General features: G+C 38.5%; 2 protein-coding genes across 3 annotated transcripts in view; both read left to right on the top strand.

Annotated features, from left to right (window-relative positions):
• The window catches only part of LOC121950786 (synaptic vesicle glycoprotein 2B-like), a 52,608-nt gene extending 38,983 nt beyond the window's left edge, over positions 1-13,625 (top strand). The window contains exons 12-19 of the mRNA XM_088079690.1: positions 405-518; positions 2,047-2,135; positions 2,373-2,448; positions 2,609-2,697; positions 5,980-6,113; positions 7,880-8,080; positions 10,732-10,891; positions 12,089-13,625. Of these exons, the coding sequence (XP_087935816.1) occupies positions 405-518; positions 2,047-2,135; positions 2,373-2,448; positions 2,609-2,697; positions 5,980-6,113; positions 7,880-8,080; positions 10,732-10,891; positions 12,089-12,272 (1,047 nt within the window). The 3' untranslated portion in view covers positions 12,273-13,625. The remainder of the gene's footprint in view (positions 1-404; positions 519-2,046; positions 2,136-2,372; positions 2,449-2,608; positions 2,698-5,979; positions 6,114-7,879; positions 8,081-10,731; positions 10,892-12,088) is intronic.
• Positions 13,626-17,863: 4,238 nt separating this feature from the next.
• The window catches only part of dkk3b (dickkopf WNT signaling pathway inhibitor 3b), a 12,666-nt gene continuing 9,226 nt past the window's right edge, over positions 17,864-21,303 (top strand). Inside the window, exons 1-3 of one of the 2 annotated variants that reach the window (XM_088079689.1) lie at positions 17,864-18,080; positions 19,232-19,530; positions 21,035-21,133. In XM_088079689.1, coding sequence (XP_087935815.1) covers positions 19,348-19,530; positions 21,035-21,133 — 282 coding nt within the window. In that variant the 5' untranslated portion in view covers positions 17,864-18,080; positions 19,232-19,347. Of the gene's footprint in view, positions 18,081-19,119; positions 19,531-21,034; positions 21,134-21,303 lie in introns of those variants that run through there. The other variant, XM_042495420.2, reaches the window with a different exon arrangement.

Genomic DNA, 21,303 nt, shown 5'->3' with positions numbered 1-21,303 from the left:
TTCCCTTATGCTCCGCTAAGCTAAGGTCTCCTGCTTTTAAAATGCTGTTTCTGAAATCTCTGAGGAGAATGTTAGTATGAGTTTTTGCTTTCTGCATGTTTCAGTAATATTCTGGTTTATTCCCTGCCTAAAAAATCTGGGTTAGTGATTAGCTTCTGACTGTGCAAGTCTCATCTGTAAGTCAAAAGCCTGCATTTTATTTTTAGAAATCTGAAGAGCTGACAAGAGCTGACTTGATTGTTCTTTTTCCTCAAGAAAGAAAATCAAAATATTCCACTGGGATTGGAGTGTGTGAACCAACAGACAAAACCTCACACTGCTGTTAAAGTAATATTCAGGAGAAGCGACACCAACTAAGATCAAATGTTCTTTTAATATAATTTTCTTCTCTTTTATCGTCTCAGGTGACTCACATCAAGGCTCCTAAGACAGCAGAGGATGAGTTTATCGAGATTCAGAGTGCGACAGGAACAGCTGTACAACGATGGGCTGTCCGCTCGCTAACACTCTGTAAACTGGTAAGTAGGAACACTCCCAGTGCAGAGACTGGTTTCGGTGGTTCAGGCTGTGGTTAGCGCTGTGGCCTCTGAGGAGGGTGGATGTGGGTTTGTTTTTGTACTCTTCTCTTGTTTGTCTTTTCCCCTCCTGAGAACATGACCAGACCAGCAGACCGCAGGACCCATACAGATTGTGTGGTGTTGTGCTCTGACAATGCATGCTGGGATTTTGGAATTAGATATAGACAATGTGTTTTTTTTGCATCTTGATTTAAATTCCTAATCAAGTAAGACCGTAGTTTGGGATTTTGGCTTTTGAGGGGTTTTTAGTATGTCTAAAGGCCTGGTCACACCCATAGTCTGTATAAAAATAATGAGTGCCGCCACCATGACGTCACTTACTGGTTTACTCCCATTTTGAAGCCTCGAGTTTGGTATTTCGGCCATCACCATCTTGGATTTTTGGAGCCAGAGGATGAGAGGTTGGAGCTGTGTGGGAGGGAGGGCTGGATCTGACTGAGGGGCCATTTACACTGCAGTGTTTTTTTATGAAATCTTCAAACTTTTGTTGCAGTTTGGCCTTTTGTTCACACGACAACAGCATTTTGGGGATCTGAAAACGCTTTCTGTTGCCGTGTAAACTGGCGATGCACAGATCCTGTGAGAACGTGTCATTACAAAGTTACATCGCCAACTAGTGGCCTGGCATTTATACTGCAGCGTTTACAGTTGTTTTGCTGAACCGTGTACACGAGCTAGGACCGCTAAGTCTTCTCGTGGATGTTGGTCAGAGTAGTAAAGTGACAATAGGTGGACTTTGATTAACCCTCAAATTCTGCAAATTAAAATTGTGAATATAAACTATGTCTGATGGAAACACATGAGTTTCAAAAAAAAGTTTTTACGTCCACATGAGGTGGTATTTCAAGCGATTGAAAAAAGCCATATTTCAGAAAACTGCGACGGAAACACGTTTTTCACTTTTATAAGTCATAAGATGCTTCGGCTATGATGGCATGATGCAGCAGGAGCTACAAAAGGTGTTATTGCAACACGTAACTCTTCAAAAGTTAAGCGGATCATCCGGAAGTTTTTAATCCACATTTCCTCCGTGAAATCGTGGACTATCATCTCCCAGAAATCCCTCACATGTGGCAGCTCACACGTATAAGGGGCTCGCCTTTCCATTATGGCTCCATAACGCATCTACGTGGCCTTTGATTGGAAATAATGACGGCTAGTGTGGTGGCTGCATTAGAAGATGAACCAGCTAATGTTTTCAACGTCCATCGCCATACTTCTTGAAATGCTGTCACCAGAGAAGTCGCAGAACATCACTCAGTGGAAACGCAGTCATTTTGCCCTTGTGTTTTATTGATATTTTGGAAATATCGCTTAAGTTTTGCACAAATCTGTCATGGAAACCCGCCTACTGTGTGCTAAACTCTCAACTCTAGTAAATCACAGCTAAAGAAAAGAAGGCGCCACTTTGTTAGTCATTGCAGTGAAACCACAAATCTAACCTTTTTAATGTGCGTATTTGTCCCAGGTGCTGAGGAACGTAGCGTCGCTCGTGTCTGCAGAGCTGAGGTTTGCCACACTCTTCATGGCCATCATCTGGTTCTGCATGGCGTTTAGGTGAGTACACAATGTCATCCATTACATCATCATCCAGGTTTATAAGGAACAGCAGGTTGGTTCGTGTGGGCGACAACAAACAGCGAGACCGTTTTAAAAATAAAAACTCTGAGACATTTTTTATAAGGCAGAAGAACAAGAGTCCCTAATGTGATAAAGAGGCTGCAGACTCTGTGTTTGTTACATTCTGGTTGTTTTATGCACCTTTTATTGATTCATCCTTCTCTCGATCTGCAGTTACTATGGTCTGTCTGTTTGGTTCCCTGACATGATCAAACACCTTCAGCACGAGGAGTACGAGTCCAAGGTCAAGGTAAGGTAACAACTATTGATTGAGCTCATAACAGCACAGATTAATCTGTCCTGCTTTGGAGACTGCAAGAAAATTTGATCTCAACTGCTTGAATTGCTTTTATTTGGATTTTAAAATGCCTGCAGAGAAAATGGTTTAGTTTTGTTTTGTTTCTGTTTAGGTCTTCCACAGGGAACGAGTGGAGAACTTCCATTTTAACTTTTCTTTAGAGAACCAGATCCATAAAGAAGGGGAATACATCAATGACAAGTAAGTCGCTGCATCGCCTTCAGGACACAAGGACACAGAGAGATTTACTGCAGTTACTGTTTACTTCTACAGGGCAGAGGTATACACGCTGAGGTACACTGTGCTTTAATATGAGGCAGAAAATTAAATATATGTTGAATAATATAAATATTACATCCTTACCAGCCAATTCTCATTCTCAGGTCATCAAATACTGATGCTTCGTCATATCCCTCAGCATTTATTACCAACCTACAGGGAACCCTTTAGCGTCTGTATCAGGCTCAGGTTCAAACTGTCAATGAGGATTAGAAAATGATATTTACACCTTTTGAAAACCATCATTAGTAAGTTACATACCTGAATGATATTGCATGACCACTTCAGTGGCATTTTTCTTAATTTATTGCATTTGGATGCATACGGTGAAGCTACATAGCACTTACAGTTTCCTATTATTTTTGGTGGCGCTGGACTATCTCTATCTATCTTTTAACATTACTTTCAGTGGTGATGCACAACAGCACATTAGCTGGATGAAAGTAGCCAGCAGTGTGAAGAGGGCTGTAGCCTTATCGTTTAACCCTTTGAGACTTTAGTAAATTGGTTTGATTTCTTTTAAAAACATTGGAAGAGTTAAGTAGCATTGAAAGGGGAAAAAAAGGAATTAAATAAAAATACAAGAGAATTAGCTGAAAAGTCATTTTAAAGAAGAAAGAAAAGAAAAAGTACAGCAAAACAAACAATAAAATGGCCGGGAAAATCACTTAAAAATGACAATAATTCTGTAACATCATTTTAAATAGGTAATTATGATAATGAGAAAACATTTTTCTTTAGCTTTTATCTTTTTCCCTGGAGATTTTCCCCTAGCTTTTTAAAAAAATATTTTCTAAATCTACTAATTTCTTGCAATTTGTGGATCATTTCTTACAGTTACCTTTTTTCCCTCCGTGTTTTTTTTTAAGAAATCGCACCAGTTTGATCAGAGTTCAAAGGTTAAATTACCTGTAAAAGGCAAAGCAACACAAGAAAACTGATATCAGTTAGGACATCTGTCACCAGCACCTCGTCCCAGTGAGGTTTAGTGTTACGGGTTTCATTTCATTCTCAGTTATGTTGTGATCAGAAACTGTTTTGCATGCTGTGTTTTGTTGTACGTGTTGTTGAATGTGATACCCTGCAGCTCATAACTTACTCATTAGCAATATGTCTACAGGTAATCGTTTAGTGCATATGCTAATGCTCCGGTCAAAACAACATTAAAGTACATTGTGAAGACGGTAAACCATGACAGGTTTATGATGCTTCACACTTTTATTTTAAACTGTATACTTTTATTTTGTTAACATGCATATACCAGAAGTTTATTATCTATAAAGGTGAAGATAGTTCAAATAGACCTCGTGATTTTGTTACAGCACCCCAAAAATCCCATAATTCCTTGTGGCTCAATGTTTTAAAAGCAGTTTCACCTATAACCTTGTTTTTTTTAATGATTTTTCAATGTGTAGCTAAGACGATACCGCTTGACGTAACCTGAAAGTGATCCATTATGGACGAAAAAGAAGAAAAAGGTTTCATGCATTCAAACTCTTCTTGATTGTTGGGTTTTTAACCACCTTTTTCTCGGTTGTCAGTGCCTCCTTATATTTTAAACACATATACATAATTACCAAACTGTCTTTGCAGAGCTTTATAGTGGGATTTTTAAAAACTTTTCAGCATAAACCTACCATACTGTTCTTTTTTGGAGCCAGAAGTGACCGTATTTCTGCGAGAACACTAGCTGCTAACTTACATAGCATTGAAATTGGCTTAAAACCATTCAAGCAAAATAAACTAAATAAATTGAATATCTGACCCCTTAGAGGTTATTTTAGTGCAGCCAAACACTTACACGACTTTTTTTAATGACCAAAACGTTGCAGTTACCTTTCATGAACTGAAAACAAACTGAAAAAGTGACGGCTACGCCTACACTCGGTGAATCTTGGGTTATGTCATGGTTATCTGCACTGACAAAAATCTGCTAAAAAACAGTTTATGCTGGTAGCATCGAAGAATTTGCTTTTCATACTTCCCCCTTATGACACTGTTATTTCTCCATACTCAAAGACCTTGATTTTGTTTCAATTATAAAAGAAGTTTAATGCATAAACCAGCGAGAATGACCATCACAAGCTTGTATGACCAGCTAAACCATCGAAAATTATGTAAAAACATAATAAGCTTATCAACCAGCTTAACTATATTGCTGGTCAAGCTGTTTTTTTTGTTTTTTTATTTTTTAGCAGGGATATTACTTAACCGATGTTGTTTCCATGGTAGCCTTGTCATCACACAGCACCCACCCATCAAATGCTCACCCCCCCTTAATCATGCATAACCGTAAGCTAAAATAACATTTACAGTGGTGAGTTATATAAAAAAACTTACTTATACTAGAGACCACAAACGTTTTTTTTTTTTTTTAGTTGTGCATTTTAACATGCTGGTCTGTGGTGGTCACTTTTAGAGCATGGAGAAGCGTAGACACACTTGCAGTATTTAGAAAAACTTAATTAAAAGACCAACACATTTCAACTGCATTTTCGGCCCTTAATCAAAAGCGGGATTGCTTTTGGAGCAAGTAGCCAGTCGAGAAACTGCAGTTTTTACTCTTTGACTTTATTTTTCAGGAAAATGGAAAATTTATTCAGTGGATACCTGAGTTCATGGCAGCTGCGCCAAATGCGTGTTGTTTCTTTTCTACACTTTATATTGACTGCATACATTTCAGTAACTCTCAATCTGAGTACAGCTTTTGGACAGAGATTGGACGACATTTACAGCTAAATCTCATAGTGGTGAACTGGGAGGAAAATGGGATTGCAATGGGATTCTGTAACAAAACGAGGGGGCGTACCTGAAGGACACTTCACCTCTGTGAGAAAACGTTTTCAGTGCAGATATACAGTATGTTACACTACTGTATATTATTCAACTTCTATGCTCTTTTCAGAATTAAAACAGACAGATGGGGCTTTAACTTTTAATTCAGCATGATTAGTATAACTAACAGGGCTGCCACTGAATTCACCATATTGCCATGGAGATGATCGTTTCACCATTTTGACTCCAACTCACATTAAAGCTCATTTCCATGGCAGTATCGTCAGTGGTGGCCGTCTTGGATTTACCTCAGTTGAGCCCATTTTGTCCATTCTGATTCTGTGCTGCCACAGCAATAGAAGTGAGAGTCCATGGTTTTTGTTTTTTTTGTCTGTCTGTTTGTGTGTGTATCCCATCCCATTCCCGTAGGTTCATCAGTATAGAGATGAAGTCAGTGAAGTTTGAGAACTCACTGTTTGAAGACTGTCGCTTCGAAGACATCACGTCCACAGACATTGTGTTTGAGAACTGCACCATCCGCTCCACTGTCTTCTATAACACAGGTACGTTCAGCAGGCGCAGCGGCACGCAGGACGCAGGATGCAGGGTAGAGATTTTATGTTTTGTATAAGGGTGCACGAAACCTATATAAAATATAAAAACAATTCATTTGGCCAATAACCGATACAGATACTGCAACATGGTACGGTCAGTGACCTTCTGTGTCAGCTGTTTACGCTCAGGGACTCCGTTACCGTGATGTCGTTACTGTGATGTCATTACTGTGATGTCACATGCACATGGTGGGATGACACAGCACAATCCTTATGTCCTTTTGGGACCCATCCACCCACCGTATAAATGCACCGTATATTATCTATCGTTACCGTCAGCGTTATTTCCTGGCGCTTCCTTCAGCGTTTCATGCTCATGTGACCGGATCCGTTCTCAAGTGCTGCCACACATGCGCGTTGCGTGTGGACGCACCCGGTGCTGTCCAGCCGTCTCCCTGTGTATAATCACAACGCCACCAGTTCTGTCCGAGCACATTCTCAACTGACGCCGTCCAGCTGCGTTTCAGTTGGACGTGGACGGTGGCTTACAGGGTCATGACTGTATATAGTTGACAAGTTGGGAGTGAGATCGGATTTGATATCAATAAATCCCCACCTGATTTTAGTGATCTAATGATTTAGTGAACGTCATATTATCGTTCTTTTACCGTGATGAGACATGAAAAACTGTGCCTTTAAATGTATGTAATACTCACTGATTGAGCATTATAGGACAAATACTTCAACTTAGGGATGATAGTTTTTACATGTTTACTTCGGTTTATGATATTGGCGGAAATCAGCATGTTGGGCTTTAATTTTAAAGCCCAGCTCTGTCAATGCCAATGACATGTCGATATTATCGTGCATCCCCCGTTTGGTGGGTTATATGAAAAGATTTTCTCACAGGACCAAAAGCCAGTCCATCACTGTCCAGTGTGAGTAACATGGACCACACTTGAACCAAAAACTGGGTTGACAGGCTCCGTCTTTACATTGTTTGTAAGTGGGTTGCCAATGGGACCAAGGAGGAAAACAAGAGGGTCCCATGTGAGCCGTCATTCTCAGGCTACATCGTTCCTGACATGTTCAACCACTCAAAACCAAGTTTAAACAAGTATTTGCAATGCTCACATCATTCTCAATATGAAACATGATGTTTCAATATTAGACATGTCATATTGATAGCACTGCATTGCAAAGCCACAATACTTGTTATTCCTACAGATGATGGGCGGCTGAGTGTTTATCTAGCCCACAATAAATATATTGACGTGAACATTTTGGTGATTCTTCTTGGTGTAAATCTGATATTTCTGTTAGAGTTTTAGCTATTATTTCTATCACTTGCTATCACTTTATTTAGGATAAATGAAGATAAATATTTGACCCCTGAAAAGAACTCTTCATGATTATATTGCATTATATTGAAATATTGCAATGTCCGTTTTTATGCTGACGATACAGTCTTCTATATCATTGGAACCCGGTCTTCAGGTTATAGTCTTTTTTGACAACCTCCAGACTTATTTCAGTTATTAAAAAACTTGGTGTAAATGCTTCAAAAAGACAAAATGTTTTCATTTCACACAAGTATAAAACTCTGATGTTCCTGTACTTCACTATCAGTTATAATGGAAATCTGATAAAAGGATGGATGGATAGACAGATAGATTCCTGATGATCTTTAGTTTCAGTGAATCAGGTCTCAGGTTCGTCAGCTGATCCTCTTCCGTGTTCCCTTTCATGGTTCGTGGTCTCCCTGCTCTCTGTAGATCTCTGGAAGGAGAAGTTAATCGACTGTAGGCTGGAAAATGTCACCTTTGAGCACAACAAAATCGGCTGCCATCTGGACACTGTCGAGGAGAACGACGTTCTCATCTACCTGGTCAGCTTCCTGGGCAGTCTGGCTGTGTTGCCAGGCAACATTATCTCGGCCCTCTTCATGGAGAAGATCGGCAGGGTCAAGATCATAGGTGAGATTTGGAAGTTTGCTACCCTTTCCTGATGATTGCTGATGTTTTTAATTTTAGTGGCCAGTTACATGGCAGCGGTTCTTGTATGAAAAGTTCAACTGTGATGTGGCCTTTTGTTTACACGATAAAAGCATTTTGGGGGCCTGAAGCACAAATATTTGAAACAGAGTGTAATCTTTTGAAAACGCACCCCTTTTGTCACCGTTTAAACTGGCCATGTGCGGATCCTGTGAGAATGTTACACCGCCAACTACCGGCCTGGCGTGCATACTTCAGCATTTACGGTTGTTTTTGTGGATCTGTGTACACCTGAAAGCTGCGTGCAGATAATCTATAAGGGGTTTTCCATTACAGATTTGCATTTAACTTAAACAATGTTTTTAAAATGTCAATAAAACACAATTACAAGACAACTGCAGTTCCACTCAGTGATATTATGCCACTTCTCCTCTGGCGATGACATTCCAAGAAGCATGGCGATGGATGTATAAAACCTTAGCAGGTTTATTTCTGTTGCAGCCATCACACTAGCCGTCATTATTAACAGTCGAAGGCTATGAAAGTGTGTTATGGAGCAATAATGGAAAGGCAGGAAGTGGCTATACAGGGAGTGCAGAATTATTAGACAAGTTGTATTTTTGAGGATTAATTTTATTATTGAACAACAACCATGTTCTTAATGAACCCAAAAGACTCATTAATATCAAAGCTGAATATTTTTGGAAGTTGGAGTGGGGCTTTTTTAGTTTTAGCTATTTTAGGAGGATATCTGTGTGTGCAGGTGACTATTACTGTGCATAATTATTAGGCAACTTAACAAAAAACAAATATATACCCATTTCAATTATTTATTTTCACCAGGGAAACCAATATAACAGCTCAACATTCACAATGATACATTTCTGACATTCAAAAACAAATCAGTGACCAATATAGCCACCTTTCTTTGCAAGGACACTCAAAAGCCTGCCATCCATGGATTCTGTCAGTGTTTTGATCTGTTCACGATCAACATTGCGTGCAGCAGCAACCACAGCCTCCCAGACACTGTTCAGAGAGGTGTACTGTTTTCCCTCCTTGTAAATCTCACATTTGATGAGGGACCACAGGTTCTCTATGGGGTTCAGCTCAGGTGAACAAGGAGGCCATGTCATTAGTTTTTCTTCTTTTAGACCCTTTCTTGCCAGCCACGCTGTGGAGTACTTGGATGCGTGTGATGGAGCATTGTCCTGCATGAAAATCATGTTTTTCTTGAAAGATGCTGACTTCTTCCTGTACCACTGCTTGAAGAAGGTGTCTTCCAGAAACTGGCAGTAGGACTGGGAGTTGAGCTTGACTCCATCCTGAAGCCGAAAAAGGCCCCACAAGCTCATCTTTGATGATACCAGCCCATACCAGTACCCCACCTCCACCTTGCTGGCGTCTGAGTCGGACTGGAGCTCTCTGCCCTTTACCGATCCAGCCACGGGCCCATCAAGACTCACTCTCATTTCATCAGTCCATAAAACCTTAGAAAAATCAGTCTTGAGATGTTTCTTGGCCCAGTCTTAACGTTTCAGCTTGTGTGTCTTGTTCAGTGGTGGTCGTTTTTCAGCCTTTCTTACCTTGGCCATGTCTCTGAGTATTGCACACCTTGTGCTTTTGGGCACTCCAGTGATGTTGCAGCTCTGAAATATGGCAAAACTGGTGGCAAGTGGCATCTTGGCAGCTGCACGCTTGACTTTTCTCAGTTCATGGGCAGTTATTTTGCGCCTTGGTTTTTCCACACGCTTCTTGCGACCCTGTTGACTATTTTGAATGAAACGCTTGATTGTTCGATGATCACGCTTCAGAAGCTTGGCAATTTTAAGAGTGCTGCATCCCTCTGCAAGATATCTCACTATTTTTGACTTTTCGGAGCCTGTCAAGTCCCTCTTCTGACCCATTTTGCCAAAGGAAAGGAAGTTGCCTAATAATTATGCACACCTGATATAGGGTGTTGATGTCATTAGACCACACCCCTTCTCATTACAGAGATGCACATCACCTGATATGCTTAATTGGTAGTGGGCTTTCGAGCCTATACAGCTTGGAGTAAGACAACATGCATAAAGAGGATGATGTGGTCAAAATACTCATTTGCCTAATAATTCTGCACTCACTGTATATGAGGGATTTCTGGGAGATGATAATCCATCGTGTCACAAGCTGTGGATTCAAAACTTCCAGATGAGCCGCTCAACTTTTGAGTGTTATTCGATGGAATAACAGCTCTTGTAGCGACTCTTTGTTGTACATGACGTGACCTATAAAAGTGAAAAAAGTGTTTCCATTGCAGTTTTGAGAAATACGCCTTTTTTGAATCATCCGGAAGTACCAACTCATGTGGGCATAAAATCATTTTTGCGATAAATGGGACTTTTTCCAAATTTGGCGTGTTTCCATGAGGCATATTTATATTTGCATTTCAATTTGCAGAGTTTGAGGGGAAATGGAAACCTGCCTAATGAATGATAGATATGCCCTGAAAATGGGATTTCAGATTCTAGATAGCCAGCCTTTTTACATCGGTCCAAAACGATGAAACGAAAATAAGTGCTAGTAAATAAGTAATAAATAAGATACATAGAGACTGTACATGATTTAATGCAGGGATTCTGTGATCTCCTCAGGTGGCTCCATGCTTATTTCAGCTGGCTGCACCTTCTTCCTGTTTCTGAGCCTCAGCCAATCAGCAATCATCGCCTTGCAGTGTTTGTTCTGTGGCGTCAGCGTAGCTGCGTGGAACGGCATCGAGGTGGTGACTGTGGAGCTGTACCCGACTTCTAAAAGGTACCACACTGTGTCCACATCACTTATTTTTGTTTTTACAAGTCAGATGAAGACAAAGTAAAGCATTTCTACCAGGGTTACAGAAGTGTGTTTACTGTTAAAAAGTTCCTAAAAGAACCACTTTCAGTAAAAAAAGTCCTTCCAGAAGGGATTTGCATCGTTAAAAAGCTCATTAAAAACCCCGGTAAATAATAAATGTTTATTAAAAAAAAACTAAAAAAGGAATTAAAAAAGTAAAAGGATTAAAAAGATGAAATACGATTAATTGTGAGATGGTGTGTAAAAGTGGGAAGAATAAAAGGTAGATTATAAAAAAAAATTAGCATTTTTTTCATTAAAAAGAATAAGCTCCAGCGGGTAACGGGAATCTAAATTAACAATAATAGGTCCCCTCCATGGTTGAATAAAATGTGGTCGACCTTTGACCTTTCATGACTGTATGCAAAAAACTTTTTTTTTGAAAGGTTATTGAAGTATAAATACATAGAAACATAAAAGGGTACATAAATAGATAAATGAGTGAATACATAAATTAATAAATAAAAGGTGCTGTTTAAAATCATCTGGTTGGTTGACACACAGTTGTGAACATCAGGCCCACCAAAATAAAAGATAAGTGCTTCCATAAAAGTGTTTACAAACACGCAAGGAATATTCGTTAATATATAACAAAAAAAACATAAAAAGAAGTCTAAAACAGGGCTTTGAAATAGTTAAAATAATAAAATCACACAGCAGTCGGGTGAGTAGTTAGTTACTTTGTTACTTATTTAGTTTTTATTTCTGTGTCTCATCTCACATGGGATTACAAGACACCATCACAATACGAAGCATTTATCATCTTCTGCTTTTACAGATACCAGAAAAAAAAATCATGAAATAAATTAAGTTACAAAATAATATGTTATCAATATTCTTTCAAAAAAATACATTTTACTGTGAAAAATAAATTATTGAAATACAGTTTATCTTGTCTGGAGGTTGTTGTCCAGATAGCAAACTAACCTAAATGTTTCTTATATAGATAGTTCAACTTTAAAAACAACATATTCGACAAATGCAAATAATTCTGTTTCAGTTCACAAATTTATCGCACAAACTTGACTTAAAGATCTTCAAAATGCTGCTGATGGTAGTTTCAACACAGTGGTGATGTGTGTGTGTGTGTGTGTGTGTGTGTGTGTGTGTGTGTCTCAGGGCCACAGCTTTCGGCGTGCTGAACGCTCTGTGTAAGCTGGCGGCGGTGCTCGGCAGCTCCGTCTTCTCCAGCTTTGTGGGCATCACCAAAGCCATCCCCGTCCTGCTGTCCTTCGCTGCGTTAGTGTGCGGCGGGCTGGTGGCCCTCAAACTGCCCGACACGCGAGAGAAAATCCTCCAGTGAGGTGACGTGAGATCCACAAAGAGAGGGAGCGGCCAAAACATTCAATAAGTGCTTAATGTTGGAAGCTTTTTGAATTGATTTGGACTTCACTCTGCGTTTGAAAGAAAGCGAGAATGGAAATCAGCTTAAATGTAAAATGCCAAGCTCTTTTTTTTCATGTGAAATATTTTGATTTTGTACAGGTTTTAAGAGGCTTGAGTGATCTTTCAGCAGCATGTAGAGGGATTCAGGTGTTCAGTCGGAAACTCATGTTCATTTCTGTTCGAGAAAGTGTGACCCTTTAATGATGCAATGAATCTTTTAAGACACACTGGATTTACTAACCTCATAATGATGATGTAAGTGAAGAATAATGTTATTTAAGGCTAAAATCAGATGGTCTAACTGGATGTTATGTCCTCTGCATCCTGGTTTCATGCACGATCACGACTGATGGCCAAAGGTTTTCTGTGGCACTTTTTTTTATTCTTTTCAACGATGTTAACAAATAATCCTTTCACCTGTTTGTTAAAGAGGCTTGTTGAAGTTTGAGAAGTTAAAGTTTCCTCTCCACTTTGTGCAGCAGTTATGCTTGAAAACATCGTTCTTGCAGTGTTGTCATTTACAGATGTGGCCAATCAGTGACTTCATTCAACTTGTCAGTCGTCAATAACTGTCTCGTACTGTTACCGACGTCTTTTAGTTCTGGCTCGATCTCGATCTCTTCTTATCCCTTTGAAACTTGGGCAAATTGACTTTATTTCCTTCAAGAACTTAGAAGAAGGCAATGAGCAACTTTACAAGAAATGACCCAAAAAATTAGCAAGTAATTAGTAAGTTGCAAGAATATTACCTGAAAGTTATCAAAAAAGAAAAGCTAAAAGATTTTTCTCGTCTCATTTTACCAATTTCTTGCTATCTGCAGAGCGTTTCTTTCCAACTTGTATTTTTTCCATGTTTTTGACAGAAATCAAACCACTTTGCTCGAGTATCAAAGGTGTAAAGGCTTGTGAAAGGTGTCTGAACACTGCAAAAGAAAACCCACGTCGATTGAGGTTTTAAAGGGTGTGTTTGAATTTCTCGTGTTTTTGTGACTAAGTGACTCGAGGAGACAACTGGTTTGTAAATGTGGCCCAGTATTGAGAGGTCCTTTCCATTACGTTGCCAGTTGTAAGTTGTCTGTAGGGACTCAATTCATCCAACCATTGTTTATTCAGGGAAAACTGACTGAGACTGAGTTTCAGATGGTCGTATTTCCTGAATGATGATGATGATGATGATGATGGTGGTGGTGCAGATGAGACCCTGTTAGATAACAGTTTGTCCTTTGAGTGTATTAATGCTGCTTTCTTTCTACATTTTATTCAACTTAAATTATTTTCGCCTTCCTTCTCATTTTTCTGGGTCTAAACTTTGATTGAAATTATTGCACCATCTTGTGGAAGAAACTGAAAATCACAGTTTATTTGGTCTCTGCGTTTGCACAAATAGTGGAAATACTGTTATTTAGTATATTGTCAATTGAAGTGATAAATACACATTTATAATGTGGGTGAAGGACACATGAGGAACATGTCAAGACTGGAAAAATGTCCAAAAGAAACATCAAAGTAAAGTTTGTTTATCAAAAAAAAGTGCCAGTGGAGGATCCCCCGCAGCTGCCGACAGAGGTCCTAGTTTAGCACTTAGCATCTTAAAATCCTACAAACATCCTAAAATCCTAGAGACATTTTAAAATTCTAGAAATGTCCTTAAATCATAGAAACGTCCTGAAATCCTAGAAGTGTCCTAAAATCCTGGAAATGTACTTAAGTTCTAGAAATGTCCTAAAATCATAGAAATGTCCATAAGTCCTACAAACGTCCTAAAATCTGAGAAATGACTGAAAATCCTAGAGGCATCCTATAATCCTAGAAATGTCCCAAAATCCTGGTGATGTCCTAAAATCCGTAAGACGTCCTTAGATCCTGGAAATGCCCTAGATCCTAGAGACATCCTAAAATCTGAGAAAGGACGGAAAATCCTAGGGACGTCCTAAGGTCTTAGAAATGTCCTAGAGACATCCAAAAATCGTAGAGGTGTCCTAAAATCCTGAAAATGTCAAAAAGTCCTATACTAAAATTGTAGACATGTCCTAAAATCTTTGAAACAACCTAAAATCCAAGAAATGTCCTAAAATACTAGAGACGTCCTAAAATCCTAGCAATGACCTAAAACCTTAAAAAATACTCAAGACGTCTGAAAATACTAGATGTCCTAAAATAATAGAAACTGTCCCCCAAGCAGAGCAGGCTGAAGGTCCCTACCATCAGTTCTCTACTTTCAACCATTTATGGCCCGTCTTTTCATATTTCTCTCTCTGTTTTTGCTACTTTCGCCACTCTCTCTGCAAAACTCGACAGAAAACCAGCGCAGGTTCAGTACCAGTGTGTGTGTGTGTGTGTGTGTGTGTGTGTGTGTGTGTGTGTGTGTGTGTGTGTGTGTGTGTGTGTGTGTGTGTGTGTGTGTGTGGACGATGGACTTGTTTGACTTCTCTTGTACAGTTTCATGTTGAATATTAATTGCAGAGGGGTCCGTGCTGCAGCTGGCTGTGTAAATGACTGCATGTTTGTCTATCGTGTCCTCTCGACTTCTTCGACCTCTCTTCAATGTGTCTTCGAGTTTTAAAATGTTCTGGCTCTGGATTGTGTTTTTATCACTAAAATAAGAAAGAGCGGCACTTTGTCACCGATATATATGCTCACTGGCTGGATTGACGGCGTGATATTGTGTCAGCAGTGAGAAGCTCCTGCTTTTCTGTCTTCAATGTCTTCCAAAGAGACTCTTGTTGTTTGAACTGAGGACGGCAGATGTTAACACTCACCTGCTGTTCTTTGCTTTTCCGTGGCGTAAACTTAAAGCTGAAAATGTCTCAATGTAGGGTGAGAAACCACTGACTGCTGCTTTGTCCGGCACTATCTTTTTGTTTTTAGGAGATACACATTAATTCACAGTTTCATTTCTTTCAGCAGTGAAGAGAAAAAAAGATGTGCAGCTCGCATTTTGACACCAAAGGCAAAATTTAGCATTTTTATCAGACTCCGTTGCAAAGTCATCTGTGGCAATAGTTGCCGCTGAGAGCAACTGAGGTCGTACACAAGATCTTTTTTGTGATCCTAACCAAATAGTGTTGTTGCCTAAACCTAACCGTGACGTTACACAGCATTAAAATTGTGTTACAGTGTGTTTCAGCTCTGCGTCACACAGAGACGCGAAAGTCGGTGCTTCCCAACTGGTCCAGATTTCTCCTCAGTTATTGGTTCATGGTCTGCACGTAAGAGAAATGAACACATATTCAGTTTTATTTAACAAAATGTTAACAACATGTGGGTTCAAAACACAATGAAATAACACATTTTGCAAGAATAAAGAGCAATTTGTTAAAATCAGGGGCGTTTCTAAGATTTGAGAACATTGGCAGCTTAGCCCGGACCTCTGTAGGAAAAATAATTATAAAAATAAAAGGAAAAATATTTTTTTCTTTACTATAATAAGGCTATAACAAATTATTTTAAAAACTGTCACATTTTTTTATCATTTTAAAAAAATTTGAATTTTTCTTCCCTTAAAAATTTGTATGACATTTAACATTTTTTGGGGAAATTTTTTTCTCCTCTAAAATTTTTTTTGGCAATTTTTAAAGACAAAATGCCATCCAAACTATGGGCCCACCAAAACAAAGATCGCCAAAATGATATGTTAATATATATATTAATAATAATAATAATAATATATAATTATTTATGATAGCAAGAAACTGTTAGAACAGAAATTCTTTTTTTTTAATCATTAGATTTTCACGTTTCTGACTGATACTGCAACAAAAAAAGTGCGTATTGTTGCCTCAACACCAGCACAGAGGCACTGCATGTTGAACAGGGAGATAAAATAGTTCCTGTTCTCAAAAAAAAAAAACCCAAACCTTTCACTCTACTGCAGAAAAGCCACAATTCCTGGAAATTTACTATAATTCAAAATAAAGTGTTTTTTTCACACACTTGACATTCAGAATGGAGCTGCGACCCACTTTCAGACCGTGACCCACCAGTTGGGAACCACTGCACTACCTGTGAGGGCCCTGGGTCCGGTGGGAGCCACCGTGCATGAAGAGATGTTTGTAACTGGTAATTCTGAAGTTGCTCCCGTGAAAAAATGAGCTGCCACTCACAGACATTTGTGAGTTTTGGGCGGTTTCAGCTGAGGACAGATTCTGTCTTTTTGCTCTGTAACATCAGTTTGTTAGTTTCTCAGATTGTAGAGTTTCTGCAGCCCTCTCACTCTGTGCCACAGTGCCATCTGCAGGATTTTCATTGTACATGTTCAGCAGGCTGCCACGGCTCCGATAACAACTGTAAAAATGAGTACTGTGTCTTTTTATTCATTCATGTTTTGATTTATTTGGATCTGTTGTATGTGTCTGACATTGCTGTAAACAGAGATAAAAAGCCAAAATTTGTTCTTGTTTGAATTCAAATTATTGTCTTTTTTCATAGCTGAAGGAAAAATCCTTCAGTGCAAAATGTTTTGATTTCTGTTTGTTTGTTTGTTTGTTTGTTTGTTACTGTGTGTATTTGTGGCTGTGACAAATCAGAACAATAAAATGAGTTCATCAATTCACCAACATTTGTCTAAATCTGTTTCTGATATTACATCTCACGCACACACACACACACACACACACACACACACACACACACACACACACACACACACACACACACACACACTCACAGCTGTATTTAGCCAAAAAATCAAGTCAAGTCAATTTTATTTAAAAAGAGTCACAGAGTGAGGCCATATAAACGATGTTTCAGCTGTCAGGAAAAAACACATTTCGCTGCAGTGTGCAGAGAAGAGAGAAGATATGAAAAATGCAAGAAGGAAAACTGTCATGTGGAAGGTGGTGAAGAAGCAAAGTGTCTGCACTGTGACAGAAATCATCATCTGGTGTCAGCAAAATGTCCAAGATGAATAAAAGACGTAAAAATGAATAAAATCAGAGGGGGAGAGGGAACTGTTACTGTACAGCTGATCCATAAATTAACAACTTTGACAGTAATATAATGATATTTTTGCATTAGTCCTAAATAACTGTTTCTTGAATATACAAATTCCTCTCAAATCATGTCAACTTTCTTTCATTTGAAACAACTTTTTTTTAATATTCTAATTAGATAGTAGTTGTTTTTTTTTTTTTTTTAGCTCTTTACATGAGTTGAACCGTTTTGAGATCAACCAGATCTCTTAATTTAAACGCTTTAAATGTGATAAACAGTGGATTTTCTTATGGCTCTTTTTTGAAGGATGGAGATGGGATATGTGGTTGTTTCTTATGTATTTCCACACTGTAAGTTATATATGTGAGTGCAAAGGAGCAGTACAGTGAGTATAATTAAGTCTGTTTCAAAAGATCTTTCACTTTACATAATATTACAACTGACTTTGGTATTTTAGCCTTGATATCATTTTTTGGGTGGACACTGTATATAGTTTGCACTGGGAAACACAATCCAGCAGGTGGCGGCAATGCGACACCAGTGGACGCTAATCGCCATAAAACTTAGAAGAAGAAGAAGAAGTGCGGTCAAGCGGGAAATGCATGAAATCAAGACAGGTGGAGTGTTGCGATTTGAATGTAAATACAAATGATTTGGATAAAGGAGCTGTGAATGAAAAGGTGGAGCAGAGACAAAAAGACAAAAAGTACTCGAGGCTGATGCTGCAGCGCGTGTTTTAACCACAGCATCAGTCTGCAGCACGAGGAGGAGCAAACATGGACAAATGATGCAGGTGAATATATTGAATATATGTCAGTAGGTGTCCTTTAAAGGGACTGTCTGGCGCATTTTACGCGCTTTTCATTCTTCATTTTTTGATATTTTTGGCTGTGTTCATGCACATGGCACAAACTTAGGCAAGATTGTGCAGTTTTGTTTAATCTAAATCTAAAATCTAATTTCCAGCTCAGCTCCAACAATAAGTCTAAAATACACAGTGGAAACAAAAGTATTATATTTATACTGTTAAGTGCAAAAAGTGCGCCACTGAAACCCATTCAAACTGCATTTTTTAACCCACAGCCATCAAGACATAAAAACATGCATTGTATTATATTTGGGTCTCATTAATGTAATATTTCTGTAATTTTATTTAATGTTATGATACCCCTTAAGTAGGAAACAGAAACCTTCCTTAAAATTGCCAAAGAAACAATAACAACAAACTATAATAATAATAATAATAATAATAATAATAATTATTATTATTATTATTGTTATTGTTATTATTATTACAGAATTATTACTTTTTTGGGGTGGTTTTTCTTTTTTTATTTCATATTTACTTTCCTTTTTTCCCCTAGTAATTTGATTTTATTAGTAATAATAATAAGAATTCTTCTTCTTCTTCTTCTTCTTCTTCTTCTTCTTCTTCTTCTTCTTATTATTATTATTATTATTATTATTATTATTATTATTTATTTATTTATTTATTTTTTAAAATGTAGTTCTCTGGATATGTTTCCCCAATCGTTTTTAAATACTTTTCTAAATCTACTTTTTTCTTATAATTTAGGTGACATTTCTTGCCAAGTTGCTCATTGCCTTTATTTCCCATGTTTTTGAAAGAATTTAGACCAGTTTGCTCTTGGCAAAAAGGGTTGCGATGGTTATCTTACTGCGCGTCTCTTCCTGTAAACTCCACTGGTGTGTGTGATGACTAAATTGTGTGTGTGTCGTGAACTTCCTTTTACACATCACATCTGTCAAACAGCTTTTGATCTTTTTTTAACATGAGTTTTACAGTGCAAAAGTCTGAACCTCCCCATTACCAGCCGCCTCGTTCTGACATGCACTTCACGAAATGCAGTTTGAACCTTTTCCACGCCATTAAACCCGATCCGTTCCAGTTTATAACCCCACCACCACCACACCACTCCTCAGACTTTCCAAATAAAACGGATCCAGCTGTGTGCGGCTGTGCGCCCTCCGTGCGTCACACCGCTGCGCTGCGCTGCGCCGCTCGGAGGACCGGCAGACCGACGGGGAAGAAGGAGAAGATGTCCGGGATCATGCTGCTGTCGGTGTCTCTCGCTTTGTGTTTGTTGTGGGCGACCGGCGGCTCGGCGCGGAGCGGGGCCGTGATCCTGGAGCGCGGCTCGGTCAGTCTGAACGACATGTTCCGGGAGGTGGAGGAGCTGATGGAGGACACCCAGCACATACTGGAGGAGGCTGTGGACCAGGTCTGCGTCACATTTTATTCATTCATACAGAGGCAGAGTTTTAGAGACTGTTTCACTGGAGACAGTCACCGACAGCTCAAATAACTTTAATTTATCATAAGTCTGGATTTAACTTATTAAAGCAACAGAAACAATCCGCGTCACTCATGATTAACCCTTTCAGCCACAATTTTTTTTTCGATTTCTCTCCAAAACATGGGAAGAGCGCAAAAAAATGCAAGAAATTAGTAAAAGGTAAGAGAGGGGAAAAACAAACTAACAAGGGGAACAGGACTTGGAAAAAGAGCTTAAACGTGTCAAAAATTAAAAAAAAACAAAAAAAACAAAACAACAAACAAAAAAACGAATTAGTTCTGTATAAAAATTCCTTCATTTCCTTCAGACACATGGAAAGAAAATGACCTCAAAATTAGCAAGAAAAGTACAAGAAAATTACCTGTATTTTTTTAAATAAAAGAAGAGCTTAAATATATATAAAATGTATATAAATGTATAAACAATGTCTGGATTTCCTTTGAAATGGAAGAGGAAATAACCCCTTAATTTGCAAGAAATTTGTAAAATGTACAAGAAAATTACCTGAAAATTTGTAATAAATAAATACATAAAAAGAAAAAAAGAAAAAGAAACAAAGAAGAAATGGGAAAAACAAAAAAAGGCAAGCAAGACTTGGAAAAACATGTGTAAAAAATCTGTAAAATTATTTTAAATATGTTATGATAGTTATAAATGCAGTTTACCTTTTTTTACATAAACATTTTCCCCTAGCTTAAAAAAAAAAAAACTGAACTAATTTCTTGCTATTTGTGGAACATTTCTTACCAAGTTGCTTATTGCTTTTTTTCTCCCATTTTTTCGAAAGAAATTACACAACTCTGCTCAGGGATCAAAGGTTTAAATACTTGCGAAAGACGTCTGAAAGCAGCAAGAAAAGTGATGTCGCTCCAAGTTTCGAAGGGTTAATTGTTTTGGTGGTCAGCTTTATTGTGACTATCAGGCTGAGCTATGTGTTGCCACTTAGTTTCCATGTCTGCCTTATGTCTGAACCACATCATGTCTGATTGCTATTAATAGTCCTCGTCATAACAGTCGCTAAAAATGGATGTCAGATCAATTCAGTAAAAGAAAAGAACAGCAGAGTAACATCTTATATTTGTGTGACTGAAGACTTTAATCAGCCAATTTATTTTCTACCAGCTGAGACTCCTGGAAGGCAGCACTGAGGGCTGTTATTTCCCTCGAGCTGGATCTGCCGATATTTCAGTAGTCAGAATCTGGTTTTGATTATTCGTGAACTACCGGCAGGTTTCTTTTTGGGAAGAATCAAATCAATCCGACCCTGCTGTATATCCACAAACTCCACAGTAACAGCCACTGTGAGGACTCCTGCTCCTCCTCTCCATATGGATATCTGATGTTCGGACATGATAGAAATGCCATATGCTTTATTTTACACAGGATTTATGAATGGATCTCACATGTATCCTAACATTCAACCCGACAGATAACCACTGAGACCGCTAAATCATCTTTAACCTCACTGGATCTGCGTCTGAACTACCACAACGAGACGAGGGAGCTGATGAAGGACAAAACTGACAAGGTAGAATTTCCCTTTTTACAACATAGTAAAATATGTAACTTTTTTATATTTGTGTATTGATGTGAATTTTTTCTTTTTTTGTGTGGATAATATTATTTAAAAGTAACTTTTAGATGGAAAAAAACAAAGATTTGTTTACAACGTTATACCCTTACATTTACGAGCGGGTT

The sequence above is a fragment of the Plectropomus leopardus genome, chromosome 7, assembly GCF_026936395.1.
Source record: "Plectropomus leopardus strain MGB_pleo_1.0 chromosome 7, ASM2693639v1, whole genome shotgun sequence".
Classification (NCBI taxonomy): domain Eukaryota; kingdom Metazoa; phylum Chordata; class Actinopteri; order Perciformes; family Serranidae; genus Plectropomus; species Plectropomus leopardus.
Note: the sequence above shows the minus strand (reverse complement) of the source record. Positions and strands in the feature narration are given on the sequence as shown.